The sequence below is a fragment of the Nilaparvata lugens genome, chromosome 2 (assembly GCF_014356525.2).
Source record: "Nilaparvata lugens isolate BPH chromosome 2, ASM1435652v1, whole genome shotgun sequence".
Taxonomy (NCBI): domain Eukaryota; kingdom Metazoa; phylum Arthropoda; class Insecta; order Hemiptera; family Delphacidae; genus Nilaparvata; species Nilaparvata lugens.
Window position 1 is genome coordinate 10,024,485 of NC_052505.1, and position 16,786 is coordinate 10,041,270.

At 34.6% G+C, this 16,786-nt stretch overlaps 2 protein-coding genes across 3 annotated transcripts; one reads left to right on the top strand and one right to left on the bottom strand.

Moving 5' to 3' along the window:
* Positions 1-394: 394 nt before the first annotated feature.
* LOC111052705 (mitotic-spindle organizing protein 1) lies at positions 395-4,104 on the bottom strand. The gene is made up of 2 exons (XM_022339456.2): positions 3,735-4,104; positions 395-708 (listed from the first exon to the last, which is right to left on the bottom strand). The coding sequence occupies exons 1-2, from the start codon at positions 3,979-3,981 to the stop codon at positions 698-700; spliced, it is 258 nt and encodes an 85-aa protein (XP_022195148.1). The 5' UTR covers positions 3,982-4,104; the 3' UTR covers positions 395-697.
* A 209-nt stretch (positions 4,105-4,313) lies between these two features.
* Positions 4,314-15,416, top strand: LOC111052704 (bolA-like protein DDB_G0274169). Of its 2 annotated transcripts, none has more exons than XM_022339455.2 (4): positions 4,314-4,480; positions 10,124-10,347; positions 12,040-12,108; positions 15,033-15,416. In XM_022339455.2, exons 2-4 carry the CDS (start codon positions 10,165-10,167, stop codon positions 15,111-15,113), a joined length of 333 nt encoding a protein of 110 aa, XP_022195147.1. In that variant the 5' UTR covers positions 4,314-4,480; positions 10,124-10,164; the 3' UTR covers positions 15,114-15,416. The 2 variants fall into 2 exon arrangements, with proteins under 2 accessions (XP_022195147.1, XP_022195146.2); XM_022339454.2 differs by having other exon boundaries at positions 4,332-4,575.
* The last annotated feature ends 1,370 nt before the right edge of the window (positions 15,417-16,786 follow it).

Genomic DNA, 16,786 nt, shown 5'->3' on the forward strand with positions numbered 1-16,786 from the left:
GTTTCTGTGATATTGGAACCTAATAAAAATCCTCTATTATACAAGGTTGCACCAAGCAAGATCAATCTAATACAAAATCAGTATAATGCTATTAGCATCATTTAATACAATAGTTTGTTGCAATCAAGCATTAGTTGATAGTATATATCTATCATCAAAAGATTGATTTTGGCTTATATTGTCGATGAAGTTTCATTGGTATGAGAATTTTGAAAGAATATAGTACCCGAAGATTAATTACATAGATTCTTGATTTAAAATAGGTAATACATCAATTTTCTTCCAACTTATGGAAGAGTACTTGACAGCTTAACTATCTATCTATTAATAAACAATTGATATAACTAAGCCAGGCAGGTTTTTGGAGAATTTAACAAACATTAAATTTTACATAAAATTATTATTTATAATTGTTTACAGAAACGTATTTCAACAATAAAATGTTTTAAATTGGAAGAATTTAACAAATTATCAATCTTATATTTATACATGGTATATCATTTATAAATAAAAATGAGTTATCAAGTTACATACATAATGTTTGTTGTCCTGATTCACTGTAGTTTCCATATAGTTTATGTTCAAAAACGTCTACGATTCCAGAAATTAAACTGAATTCTTTGCTGTTTCAACGGTGGATGAAATCATAAAGCTTCAAGTTGTACAGACTTATGAGTTGTGAACTCTACCAGCGGTATCACATGTTTCCTGCAAAATAAAAGATTTGAAATGTTTGTTTTTCCACAAGAAATACATATAAAAACTTATTTGAACAATAAAAATATTTTCAAATGAATCAGTTTTGACATAATCTTTTGAGGAGTTATTGAAACAATAACTATAACATCTATTGAGACAAAAGCTGAAAAGATGTCAGGCAGGTGGTTCCAAGACCCCTTCGAATTCAACACTTGAAGGAGGACAATTTTGAAGTGCCAAGCTGTCGTCTATTTGAGTGAGGAACTGTTTCCTGGTGCTGGCATTGAAAATGTTCAACCATTTGCCAGAGTCAGTGAGTGAGCACCCAGCAAGCGTTTTCAAGACATCATTTTCAAGGTGCTGGATGATCGACAGAAGTACCGTATATAGGAAATATTTATACGAGAATACTCTTGATCTTTAACACTGCCATAATATGATCATAATGTGTGGTCAAAAAACCAAGTCATAACCCTTGTCTTATATAGCTCTCTGCTATAAAAGGTTTCTATGATGCTATAAACCCAGGAATGCCCTGGCGGACAGTCAAGAAATGGGATTATAACTGATTTCTCATTTATCAATATCAGTACCGGTACTCTCTTCCGGTCAACATGGATTCTAATGGTCATATGTGGAAATCCTGATTGTACTGCCAAGAATGGAAAAGCCCTCCGAATAAGCCAATCCAGGGTGCTGGAGTTGACATATCCCATGTAGACTAGTTAAAGCCTCAGCGCATATTATAGCTGAACTTTGTCGTTGATTATTAATAAGTCATTGGAAGAAGGGAAGTTTCCAGAAGCGATTAAAACATCTAAACTGGTCCCAATATATAAAAGAATGAAAAAGATGTAGTAAGCAACTATAGACCTGTAGCTGTACAATCAGTCTATTCCAAAGTTTTTGAAGTTGCTTATCTGGACAGATTGATTCCATATTTGGAGCAACACCGATTGATAAGTGGTAGACAATTCGGATTCCGTAAGAAAAAAAAGCACAGCAGATGCAATTTTTGCCTTATTAACTGCAGTGTACGATAAAGTAGATTGTACGGACGAGGTGTACACAATATTCTACGATATGACCAAGGCATTCGATTGTGTTAATCACAGAAGGTTGAAGCTAAAACTTGTCAAGTATGGAATCACAGGAAAACCTTGGATTGGATAATCACTTACTTGGAAAACCGACAAAAACTGTCACTGTGAGTCACATGGGAAAGGATAATGTTATTAGACATATAAGATCACAAGTGCAACAGGATGTTAACATAGGAGTGCCGCAAGGCTCAAATATGGGTCCAGTTCTTTTCCTGCTTTTTGTGAATGATCTTCCAACTTCAGTACAAGCGGGGGAGATTTGGATGTTTGCAGATGATGTGTGTCACCTCTTAGTAGACAGGAATTCTTCTGAAGCAATTAAGAAAACGCAACAAGGTTTGAATGAGATGAGTATATGGTGCACAGAAAATAAGCTGGTACTAAAACAAAAGAAAACGTGTGTGATGCAGTTCATAATGTTAATAAAAGAGACTTTAGTCCACGTTTGCGCATTGGTGATCAACACTTGCAATTGAATGAAAATGCAAATACTTGGGAGTACACATTGCTGACAATCTACGTTGGGAAGAACACATTAATAATGTCGCTAAGAGATTAAACGTAGTGTGTTGCCTTGCACGTCGCCTGCAGAAAGTAGTGGACACTGAAGTATTGATGAAAGTTTATTATGGCTGCTTCCACAGTGTTTTAACATATGGCATCATATTCTGGGGAAATTGCACAGAAGCAGAAAGAGTATTCTTACTGCAAAAAAGAATAGTCAGAATTATAAGTGGTGCACACTATATTGAACATTGCAAACCAATATTCAGGAAGTTACAAGTGTTAACATTAACGGATGTGTACATACTGGAGTCAGCGACAACAATCCTGAAATATCCTGATCATTTTGAAAGAAACTCCAGCATTCACCACCACAATACTAGGCAGAGAGGGAACGTCCACATAGATAGACAACGGACAACACTAGCCTTGAATAGTACGAGGAATGTAGCCAGCAGGGTGTTTAACAGGCTCCCCTTAGACATAAGGAGGTATAGTGATCCTGCAATCTTCAGAAAATCTTTGAAGACATATCTGCTGGAAAAGAACTAATATTCCATGAAAGAGTTCTGGGAGGACGTCTGACCTCAAGTTGAATCGGACAAACGACAACCACGGCTGCAAAGCTTCCAGTGGGATCATCACAAGTATGCAAGTAAGTAACGACCAAAGTCATAACCCTTGTCTTATATAGCTCTCTGCTATAAAAGGTTTCTATGATGCTATAAACCCAGGAATGCCCTGGCGGACAGTCAAAAAATGGGATTATAACTGATTTCTCATTTATCAATATCAGTACCGGTACTCTCTTCCGGTCAACATGGATTCTAATGGTCATATGTGGAAATCCTGATTGTACTGCCAAGAATGGAAAAGCCCTCCGAATAAGCCAATCCAGGGTCCTGGTCTTCACAAAGGAGTATGGTTAGTAAATAACAACAACTGTTGTTGTTATCAACAGTAACATTAATTTATTTGTCCCAACGTATTTATTGTGTGATCTGAAACCCCAAAATTATCTCTCAGATAATAAAAAATTTAGGCTCTCAATATAATATCTTAGCTACCATCAAAACACCGTTATACAGAGTAGCCCATATTTTCTGTATAATGAGGCACCACCATTTAGCATTACACCGTATAATGCTTCTTATATTTCATGTTAGATTGAGCTGAGTTTTGACAATTAAAAGAAAGTGATCGGTAGATGGTAATGCTCTATGACAACTTTACAAGGCTTAATACAACTCAAGGCTTGACACGCAAGTGCTATAAAATCAAATATTCAGCTACGTTAGTATCAACTATTCGGACAGTACCAATCAATAGCCTACATGAATTATTCACACAAATTATCGTTCAGCTTTAGTATAGGCTACTCCAAAATCAATACAGGCTGAGATATCATCTTAAACAAAGTAAACATACTATTATCCTTTTTTCCTCGGTCGAGTCCGTTTTCTTGATTGTGTTTGATTGATTCAACTTCCCTTTTCATTTCCTTGATGACAGTTGCCAAAGCTTCAGGATGAACACCATTCTCGCATAATCTTACACAGTAAGTTAAAGTTTCAGCATCTAAACCTGTATTCAAAAGATTAGAAATTTCCATTATCGCAGAGAATGTTTCTCGAGCATCATTATTCTTTTTGGCTGATGACTCATTATCACACATTTTGCACACAATAAAATTAACAAACAATTTCTAAAACTGATTTTCTTTTAATAAATTTATTCAGTTTGCACGGAACATATGACATTCATAACCTCGAAATATGTTTTTGAAAACAAAATAATAGAATAAGCTTAGATAATGAGTAGATTATTAGAGTACTAGTAATGTATTATACAGTGTATTAAGCTTCAAGGCTTTTCATTCGATATGATTTTTTAATTATCAAATTTCTCCATGTTATCATAATTATTGCCAATCCAAATTTAAAATCTATTCTAAAATAAAAAAATTATTCATCAAATTTGGTAAGCTTTGTCTATCATCTAGAAGGCATTGTCTTGAGGGATTCCAAATTTCCAAAGAAAAGATTTTCAAATTGGAGGTTAGGTTTTAAATATTAGCAATAATCATTTTACAAATTATTTATTGATGTTCACTGTGATAACCAGAATTATTAAGTTGTAGAATCCCTGATAAAGATCAGGTGTATTTCAATAAGGTAACTACTATTTAGAACTATGAACCGGTTGATTAAAATAATATCTGTTAATTTATCTATGATATATTATCGGACGCCAAGTACTTCTAATCATTGTGAGTCCTTTATCTACTTTTTAGTTGATTTTGGTCTTATTGAAATAGTTATACTATAAATACAGCCACTAATTAACGCTGGTTAACAACCTTTAAATTCGGTAGCCAATGTCTATCATTGGACAAAGCCGATGGCTCTATCCTAGCCTTTCTACCTCTGCACCATTGCCAAATTTGCTGTTTGGAAGAAATATAATTAAGTACTAAAATATTAATCTCAATTATGTAAATACATATGGATTACTACTTAAATTTGCCACAGAAATGCTACAAAGTCATTGTGATAAAATCTGAATAAAGAAATAATTATTATGGAAATTCATTATAATATAAGACAACATGTACTTTTTCGAAGAATAAAAATTAGCCTACTTGAGATGATTATTATTTCAAGAATCAACAACTAATATAATCAGATTTACTGGAATGACTAGAATTACAGGCACAGCTAACCTATCTACCAGAAGATGGAGGTAACAGAAAATTGATTATATTCTATTGATGTAATAACGTAATTTTTTTATAGTTTTATCTATTCCGTAAAATGTATGTAAAAATGATAGTTTCTTGAGTTTGTCGTTGACTGAGAAAACTAGATATAACTGTGTCTTTGATCTAGAGGGATTTTACCTTGGGCCCTAACTATAGAGACAGAATACTTACATTACTTTATCATACATCTTTACTATACAGTCCTGGGTGGACTTTGGCCTCCTCAACATAGCGCCTCCATTCGTCTCTATCCTGTGCAGTTTGTTACGCCCAGCATACGGAGGTCACCAATCGCATCGTTCAGCCATCTTGTTCATGGTCGACCTGTCTTTCTCGTCCCAAGCGTTCTTTCTTCCAGCAGTCTTTATGGTGATGGTACCCTCTCATCACTTTTTGTTAAGTGTCCAAGCCAATCAATTCTGGCTTTTATGAATAACATAGAGGCAGAATAGGTGACCGAAACTTTGGGACCTGGTATTTTGCCACCAACTAGGAAAAAGAGCAATAATTTTCCCACCAATTCTGGGGTCTCAATCTGTGAGGTTATTAGCAAACAATAGTTGTTCCTTCCGACTGTTTCACACGTTTCTGTCACTGAATGAAAAATATTCATAGATTCATTTTTTGAAATAGTTCTGAGTACTACCCCTTATGGGGGCGGATATGGACTACTCACCAATAAGACGGGGACGGGGTTTCTGCATCCGTCTAGCAAGCACAGGGAGCTCTGCTGTCCCTGGACACCTGGATGAATCATATGGAATTTTTCATTTGGACATCCTTCCTTCAGTCAAATAGTCATTGGTGACTTTCTGACACAATATTTGAACACCTTAACTGATCTTCTGAAACAAATTCGAAATTTATATGCTCATTTGTTCACGAAAAAGCTGAGAAACGCAGATTTTAAGTTCAACTTATTTTTAGAAACTCAAATTCATTCCCAGTGCGCCTATAGAGGGCCAACCTAGCATACCTGTAATATTTGAATGTATTTGATCTAGTCGATTTCCAATTTTATTCGGAGGTGAGTGAGTAAATAAATGGATGAGTCAGTGCTATAGCTCACTCCATATTGAACTAAACAATAGATCAACAAAGTATTTGTGGGACTATTAAGTGGTCTATTTAGAGGGGGAGGTCCTGATTAAATAGAAAATAAACAATCGAAAATTACTGTACATTCTGTTTCATGCATGTTTCTTGATTCTCATTCAGGATAACCCTCAAATGTCCAGCTTTTTTCTTAATTTCTACTGTTTTGTTTGGAATCTAGAGGGAGCAGTGCCCAATACAAAATGGAAATGTCTCCAGACCAAGTCAGCTGGAAACCCCCTTTTCTATGAAATGAACAGCATCATTGTATAATCACTTTGTACCGCTTTCATCAATAGCGGTTCATCTACCACTTATTTGGCTTGTTTGATCATTATTCAGGCAGTCCTACCCTCAATAAAAAAAAGTCAAAGTAAAAAGTAAATTAAACAAAGTAGATGAATGGATAACTGAAGATATTCTTACTCAAAGAAATATTGTTAGGGAAGCTTATGAGGAATTTAAATTAGTGAGGGATGTTCCGAGTGAAGTCAAATACAAATGTCTAAAGAAAAACTATGCAAAAGAAGTGAGGAAAGCTAAGTGTAAGAAAACAGCTGAAATATTAACAACTAGTACCAATTTTAACTCTGCTGTTTGGGAGGTAATTAATAGAAATAGGAGAGCAGCTCAAAAAGATACAGTTATCAATGTCCCTAGGATAATCGATGAACATGGAAATTATATGGATGATAGTGTAGACATTTGTAACTTTTTCAATAAGTATTATCAACAGGTTGCATATAATCTCCAAAAGTCACTGAACACTAATACTTATAATACAACTACATTAAATGCTGAGCCAATTGAAAAGGTATTTAAATTTCATCCATTATCAAGAGATGAGTTGTCAAGAATAATAAAAAATTTGAATAACAAAAAAACAGTAGGATTGGATGGGGTCTCAAGCAAAATTTTAAAAGAATGCGAAAATGAATTACTGGACCCTTTATTGCATCTCCTTAATACTTCACTAGAGCAGGGTATTTTCCCTGATGATCTGAAACAAGGAAAAATTTTGCCAATTTTCAAGAGCGGTGATTCTGAAAGAGTTGAAAATTATAGACCCATTAGTATTCTAAATGTAATAAGTAAAATTTTGAAAGAGTAGTTTTAAATAGGCTATTGATGCACCTGGAAGAAATTAATTTCATATGTGATGAACAGCATGGGTTCCAGAAAGGGAAATCTACTAAGACTGCAATAGTATCCCTTGTTGAAAGACTAATAGATATAATAGATTCAGGTGAGAAGGCAGCCGCAATATTTCTTGATTTATTCAAAGCTTTTGATTGTGTGAACCATAGAATATTATTGGAAATACTAAAAACTGTAGGTGTGAATGGTATAGAACTAAAATGGTTTGAATCATATCTCATAGGTAGAAACCAGTGTGTTGAGCTTACCAAGGTGGATGGGAATGAAATAGTAAAAATTAAATCTCAAAAACTGGAGGTCCAGGCTGGAGTACCTCAAGGCTCAATTCTGGGTCCCTTACTGTTTCTGTTGTATGTGAACCAATTACCAAAAGAGTTAAAAGATCACAGAGCTCTGTTGTTTGCTGATGACACATCGCTTATCTTTAACAATTATTTATTAGATAGTCTAGAAATAAATGCTTTTACTGGATTACAGTCAATTGTCCAATTCTTGAAGCAAAGGCAATTAACAATAAATAGTAAGAAATGTCAATTCCTACAATTCAAAAGTAAATATAATTCAGTAGAGGATAGAGAAATAAATGTGTTTGTAGAGGAAAATGAATTAGACCAAGAAGAGAAAGTAGCATTCTTGGAATTTTATTGGACAGGAAATTAACATGGCATCCTTACATTGAGAGGATATGTAATAAGATATCATCTGGGGTATTTGTCCTGCGGCAGCTTGCTAGGCTGAATGATAAAAAACTACTGTTAACTGCTTACCATGGACTTATACTATCTCATATTAGGTATGCTATTTTAGTATGGGGTAATTCATCTCAACAAAATATGGACAGGGTGTTTAAGATTCAAAAGAAGGCACTCAGATGTATAGAGAAAGTGAATAGGTTAGACTCTTGTAGGCCTTTATTTAAAAAGCTTGGTCTATTAACTGTGCCATCTTTGTATGTATATGAAGTTGTAATGCATGTGAAAACGAGTGGTGTGATCCAGAATTCAGATGTTCATGAGTATAATACGCGAAACAGAGCAGATTATCATATAATGGGTCACAATAGTAGGTTATTTGAACAAAAACCAGATTATATTGGTAGGAAATTTTATAACAAGCTACCTCAAATCTTGAAAAGTAATGATGATTTGAAGATTTTCAAAAAACAAATTAAAAAATATTTAGTTGATAGAGCTTTTTATAGTGTACAAGAATTCCTTTCATACCTAAACTAGGTTGAACTACTTAGTGTTAGAATTATTATGTAATAACATGACTTGTCTTATACTCCATGACTGGAGTCTTTAGGACGTAATCTTAAAAAAAAAAAAAATTATATTCTGCATTGGAGCCGAATGGAATAAAATACCCAAAAAAAAATCAGTGATGAGACAATCTAGGCCTACTTGTTTCATCTAAATAACTAATTGAACGTTACAGTATGAGCTCTTTGAGTAGTGCTGTTCACTTACAAAGAGTCTTTAAACTTAGAGTCATGAACTTATTTCATTGTGCGAAATATCAATGTGAGGACAATTTAGTTGGAGATGATGGTTGAAGCTTGAAATTAGGTGTTTTTCACAATACAAGGAGCATTGTTGTCAGGTGTACCTGGAAATCTATATGAGATAGAGCGCTCTACCTGATCTCAGATTGTAGAGCACAAAAATACGCCCAGAGGGATTTTTTAATTATACATCTAAATGGTAACAATCGGAAGATATTGTTGATCAAGAACTAAAATTCATCAAAATTGATTTTTTCTTCAAATTTCACTCATTTTTGAAAAATCATAACTCAGTAGTCATTAGAGATAGAGAGTTCCGATTGATCTTATTTTATTCAGAATTTTATAATGTAGAAAAAAGGCGAGAGCAAATTTTTCTGTCTGATTACGAGATTTGTCAGAAATAGCTGAAAACTGGAAAATGAGCCGAAAATAGGAGGTTTTTGGGCCACTCTGTATCTAGCACAAGGAAATTTTGCATGAAGAAATTGGTTCTGTACTTCTCTTATGTACCCAAATAATATATTAAAAAATCAGAACTACAATATAAATTGCAAGCACACCCCCTTTTTTATGTCTATATTGACTGGACTATAACTCTTCAATGGGCAGACTAGGATGCTAGTTTTATCCTCTGGATAACAAGATGGTGTCATCCGCAAAGAGTAATGCATCCTGCCTGCTCGTGAAGTCGTTTATAAGCAATATGAACAGCAGGGGGCCTATAGTGAGGTCCACGCTATAATGGCAGTGGAGAAAGATCGGAGAAAAACGTTGCCGAACCTCTGTCTTGTCAATGCCTTCCATAGACGGTAGCTGATACAGGTTTATTGATGTAATATTAACTGTTCATTCTTGTTTAAAATAATCAATTATATTTTATTAAGTAATAAATTATATTTTTCAATAATTTCATAATCAATTTACATAATTGAGATGAAATATTTTATCAATGAAACATTAATTCTACAAGGTTAAAAGACGATCTGGCAATAGAGGAAAGCGAGAAAGAAATAGCGCTATTCGCTTTGTTGAATGAAAGACAAGGATAGCAATACCATTGCTAATCATACACTGTCATTATAACGTTGACCTCACTATAGGACTGATCCTTGTTGTACTCCATGCTCCACAGTTTTCAATTTTGAAGTGGCTCCACTCAGTTGGACCACTTGCTTTCTGCCTCCAAGGTAAGATGCCACTGTCCCCAGGACTGTGCCACCTGGACCATATCTCTCATTGCTACTTTCATGCCTCCCTTGGCTACTAACAAGTAAATTTATCTATGTCTGTTTTCAGATTGTACCAGTAAACTACTATTCAAAAACATTCCATTAAAGATGTCCGACGATTTCCCCAAGCCGGTGGAGACAGCTATGAGAACCAAACTTGCTGAGAAGCTCACTCCTGTACATTTAGAGATCATCAATGAATCATTTATGCACAACGTTCCAAAAGGCGCTGAATCGCATTTCAAAGTGGTGGTGGTGTCAGATATTTTCAACGACCTGCCATTATTAAAGGTTTGTATTATATTTATATTTGTTCACTAATGTTTTGAATTTAAATGATCTGTAATATTCTTAAAAATGAAGAATAATCAAGCTTTAGCCTAACCGAATTCAATAGGGGTATTCACAATGTTGGAGTTATCTGGCTAAGTCGAGCTATTCGTTAACTCCTGCTATTTGCTAAGTCTGTGTAAACTCAATGTACGTTAGGAAAAAATTAGCAGACGAGATAGCACATAGCGCAGGTTTGAGTCCGCTAACTCTAGCTATCTCTGTTAAAACGGCGGCCATATTTGTTTTGGTCATATTTGGTAGCAAAAGTGAGGTTATAAACTTTGAATTACACAAATTATCTGCTTGGAGCGTTATTGCAGTTAGCTAATAGCAGATGGTTTTAGATGGGGCGTTCACAATCCAGAGTTATCAAATAGCACTTTAGCTGGCTAAAGCAACATTATGAAAAACCCCTAACCCCTAGATTGAATTCCTGACACCCTATAACGGCATAAAGCTATTAATTGGAGAACTAGATCTTTTCATGACAGGTTCATATTTGGTTGAACTATTTCTGTTATTATATTTTTTGTTTGTTAGGTGATATATCTCTCATTAGAATCCGCTTCATTGCCCACGCACAAGCTTAGAACTCATGAGCCTAGAGGGCATCACCCTCAAAAAAATTAATTTGATTTCAATAATATTTGTTTTCTAAAGCACATGTGGTAGATTGATATTAAACGCACTGTATCTACGAGGGTAATTTTTTTCATCCTTCAATTGACCATAAATAAAAACGAATGTATAAAGAAGAATATGTCTTCTTCAAAAATTACCCACACTTATGATTATTGTTCAGCATAATTTGCTTAAAGGTTGAGGCCTTTTTCATACTAGTGGTGCAGTGGACCAGCCTGCCAAAATCCTCTTCATAAAATGCTGTCGCCAGAAATGAGTTTAAGTGGGCTATGACGCTGTTTTGGATCTCCTTGTTTGTTTGGAAGCTATGCTCTCAAAATCATTTCTTGAGTTTGGGGGGAAGGTTAATTCAAGTCAATTTTGTATGGTGGCTGATCGAAATTATCCAATTTGATTTGATGGAAAAGCAGTTTGGTTGCATCAGCACTACGATGCTGAGTTGTCATGGATCACATCGATTTTGGAAGTCATTTCAACTGACGTCTTCAATTTTCCAACACCATTTGCATTTGTCTTCTGATTGCAAAAACAAGTAACGCTACGCAACTAGCACTTGGTGGTAGACTTGAGGCGGCCATGTTTGTGGGTCTATAACTCGACAACAATTGACGATCTGGCCGCACTGATTACAGGGCGTTTGGTGGGGATGATGATCTGTTCAGCTCTGAGAAAATCGCTCCCTATCTTTTTTCTGTGTTAAGACACAGACATAAATATCATAAGTGATATATGTGATCGGAGGTTAACAAAATACCCTCTTATAATCATCCTTATTCAAAAGTCGATCATCTTATGGAATATTCATCGATCAGGGTGAATACCACTAAGTGTGCTCGTTTAAGGACTTCCAAGGAATCTTAATCGTGATGGCTATTCTCTAATTTAATGAATGCTTTGTTCATTGAATATATTCTTCACACTGTTTAAATAACAATTTCATTGTATAAGTACTCTAGACATACACTTTAATTCTCATTGTAATTTTACATCATATTTGTTTGTTTTCAGAGACACAGGCTAGTGAATGAAATTTTAGATTATGAGTTGAAGAATCAAGTTCATGCGTTATCAATTGTGGTGAGTACTATATTATTCTGTTTATATTGTTATCAAGGCGAGAAACAGTTTCAAAGTTTTCACCCATCTCAACATGTTGCTCCAGGTCTCCTTCAGACCTATAGTAGTAGACCTATAGTAAGGTCCACGTTATAATGGAAGTATTCGATTAACATTGGTGTTACTGACAAAGGCCAGATAACTGGTGTTATTTGACAAAGCAGATAGCGCTATCCTTTTGTAGCTTTGCAATGTTGCCAGATCGATTTTTATCAATGTAGAAATATAATTGTTTGACAAAATATTCAATCTCAATTATAAAAATGTATTATTCAATCATTAAAAAAAATTCTTGACGATTAAAATATCATTATTTAAAACAAGAATGAACAGTTTATATTACATTAGATATTCCGGTAACAGCTATCCTCTATAGATGGCAATGGCAAGGTAGAGAATTGGCAACGTTGTTGACCTATATTTCTTCATTGCTTTCTTCATATAATGTGGACCTCAATAAAGCTCGGTCACTGAAAATAAACTTTCTAAATTCTAATAAGTGAACTTGAAGTGGTTCCTTGTCGTGGCCGTACACGAAAAAACTTAACACTATTAATTGTAATCCATATTGCCACTCCCCAATAGATTCGGTGTTCATAACAGCTGTGATAAGTTCTAAGTAGGTAGTGTGTTTGTTTTTTCGGTCTCAAAATTTCATAGTTTTTTCAAAGTTTGGAACTTTACAATTATTTTTAATTAATTTAATTCAATTTAGAACTTTTTAAATTTAGAAATGATCTGTGTGTGATGAATTATGTGTTTTGAATTGTAAATTGAAGAATTTTGAAGTTACACATAACCTAACTATATTTGGACTGTTGTATAAATTGGAATTGGAACCGTTTTGGGCGATTTAGCCTGTGGTATTTTTCTGTAAGTTGTGTGATTCTGAATGATTGAATAACTGATCAACATTGATGTTGCTATCCTTGTTTATCATTATAACATTGACACAGCCTATCCAGCGACAACTGGACTTATTACGTAGCCGTAATAATAATAATAATAACCTCAGCGTTTGTAGTCAGTTCGACCTGTGAACATCTATTGAACTTCCCTAGCCTCATCAATGAATCAACCCTCTTAGCAAAGAAATCAGGGGAGAATATCCGTGCGCATATGCTATTTGGTAGTCACAAGATACATCGTTTTTCAAAAGTGAAATTTGACAATATCTTTGTTTTCTTATTATGGAGAGATTTCACAACATCACCATCAATTCTACTAATTTTATTATTGTTTTAAAACCTCTCAGCCTCAGCCAAGCTCTCTGTTGTACTCCACCCTCGCCTCTCCTCTATGCCTTGACTCTAGCCAAGATATAATATCATGGCATGTATGAAAACGTAAGTTTATTACTTTTCAAAGAAATAAGAGGCTAATCAAAGTGTTTAAAATAATACAACCCTTTTTTATGCAATGCCCACTTCTTCTATAGTGAGGATCACGTTATAATGGCTGTGGATAAAGATAGGATAACTGCGTTGCCGATTCTCCGTCTTGTCACTGCCTTCTATAGAGAATAGCTGATGCCGATATATCTGATGTAATATCAATTGTTTATTCTTATTTAAAATAATCATTCACCAAGAAAATATATTTTTTAATGATCAAATAATAAATTTTCATAATTGAGATTGAATATTTTGTCAATTAATCTAAAGATTGAATATTTTGTTAATTAATTTTATTTCTACATTGTTAAAAATTGATCTGGCAACGTTGCAGCGCTAGAAAAGGATAGCGCTATCTGCTTTATAGATAGACAAGGATAGCAACACCAATGTTAATCAAATACTGCCATTATAACGAGGACTTTACTATGAATTTTAATACATGCTACAATTCATACTTAGTAGATACAGTATAAAATCATTCTATTAATTCCTTAGAGTAATTTGATAATAGAGTTCAAATTTAAACAAAACAATTTAAATACACCATTGGCATCACCCAGCAAAGGAAACATCCTGTCCGCTGAGTAAGAGCACCAATTCAAAACAAAATCAAGCTAACATGAAACAAAAAAGAAACCAAAGGAGTTGATAGTGAAAAAATAATTAAACTATTTTAGGCCTACTGATGTCAAAGAAATAGTTTTTAACGATCCAGTCAATGACTTCCGTTCTCATCCTTCGCCTGCCCACAGGGGAAAAAATATTGTTATTCTGTTACCGGGAATGAGATTCATTAGTTGAGTGCTAAGATAACTCAGTTCTCTTATTCCCAGATTAGTGAAATTGCTGCTAAGTGTGTTATGTGAAGCCAATCTGAAGTTAAACAAAGCATTATTATCTCCCAATGTCTCTCAGAACTCTTTCCCAAACTAATAATAATAAATTTTATTGCCAAAAACAATGCATACAAAATAATACTCAATCATCTAGAGCATAAACTAATAATAATACAATTATGAATATTATATACATTTAATTCTCTTGACAATAAATACTCTCATGCAAGGGAAGCGTCCCTGTACGGATGGAGGACTTGCTGCAGACCCTAGAAACTCTCTTATAGTAAAAAAAATCAATTTGTTTATCGAATTCCTTAAATAATGTATCCAGTTATTATAACTAGGAAATGAAAAACAAGGCATTGAGAAACAAAAATAAAAGTCATACAACAAATAAAGAATAACTCTTTCTTATACACCCGTATGTACTGTAATAAGTCATGCCTGGTCGATTAATAGATTTTATAATATAATATTTTATAATTTTCGGTATATAGATTTTACTATATTACTATACTTAAATTTGAAGTACTTGAATCAATTGTCAGTACTAAATGAATTTATTGTGTCCTGTTCAGCTTACATGATAAAGATTCTATCATCTAACAATGTTTTTTCTAAATACTTAATCTTCGACTGTTTGTTTCAGGCCAAAACTCCGGAACAGTGGGAAGCAAGCAACAAGGATGTGGAGGCGAGCCCAGCATGTCGTGGTGGATTTGGCAAATGAACTGTTTGAGCTCTATTTTATTAAGGCATCGTGTGATAATTACTGTGTAGATGTCACGGCTATGATTGTTATTAATTTTAGTGATTGTAATCATTGAAGCTCAATTTGTTACACCTGTGAAAATAGCATCCTGGGGAATTAATTTTTGCAATAAAATTAATGTATTATTATTGTAATTGAATATTATGATCCTGATTAATTTCATTTGCAATTCCATGGTGACTCACTTAATTATTGATTACCAACTGTAATAAATGTTTGTAAAATTCTATATTACAATTTCAATCTAAATGGAAAAAAGTATATCTAGTTCATTCTTTATTCGCGTCTATCACTAATACTTGTTAGACGAATTAATACTCTTGTTATCATCAATACCACTGATAAACTACTCAGTTTAATAACACATCAATCAATTACATTTATCATAAAAAAGCATTAACATTTCATTTTACTGTAATTTCAATATTTTTTTCGAATTGAAAGTGGATTTTTTTCTAGTAGCTTTCTACTGTACTGTATCGTTTTAAAATATAAGGTCGATTGAATTGAATCTAGCAATTGTTAGTTCTAAGAAATTTTCAAGCAGATGCTTAGATTCAATTCAGCTGTATAATTTATTTGTATCTAGAACCAATGCACCTAGAATACATGTATTTTAGGTACCTTGGCTAGAACTAATAATTACTGGGTGCTAGTCACTAGTTTTGCAGTTCTGCAGATTCTAGTTTTTATTCAATCGACCCATTGTTCTTAATTGTATTGACTAGTTTTTTGGCTGGCGAACCCAATATAATGCCGACACCTGATTTTGGCGGCTGGCAACCAGATCTTAGCAGTCGGCTGATGTCTCACTCGGGTCCTGGTGTGTCACTGGCCGCCAATGGTTGCTTTCTGATGACTCACTGGCTGCTTCCCTGATGGCCTAATACGAGTCTAATGCCGCATCTACATATTCTCCCAGTCTGCTATGTAACCAGCGCCCAATGACGGCCAGCGGTAGCCAGCGTTACTTACTTATTACTTCTGGTATCTTCAGTTACAGTCAATGAATACAGGCAAACCATCCATCCACACACTGGCGCTACCTTTAGTACCTTCTGCTTCATCCATTACTCACACTTGTGGGATCGATGGCGTCATAGAATTCAATTTCAATACACATAACACAGCAACTATTCAGATGGCAGATGAAACAGTGACCACTTTTAAAACATTCAAATCATCACTCATAAATAAATTCATTAACATTATAATATGCTTTATCACAAAGCAGCTTCCTGACGGCTCTCTTGAAGGCAGTCTCATCCAACTGCTCCACACCAGGAGGCAGCTTGTTAAAGAATTTCAGTGCAGAAACTCTATAACTGGCCTGTGAACGGTGGAGACGTCTCCTGGGGACATACAGCAGGTCGCGGTGTCTTATTTTGTAATAGTGAATGTCACTAGGGGCAGCCAAAGTATGCTGTATCCTCTTAACATAGACCAAGCTCAGGAGGATGTAGTGGTTGAAGACCGGCAGCACACCAAGGCATGTGAAGAGTCCATCTTGCAGTGAGCAAGATCGTCGCTGCCTGTAAGCCTGTTATGATTCTTACAACCCTCTTTTGCAGCCTCGGGACATCAGCAGCCCCCGCCGACCCTACAGGAGCAATCCGTAGGTGATGTGGCAA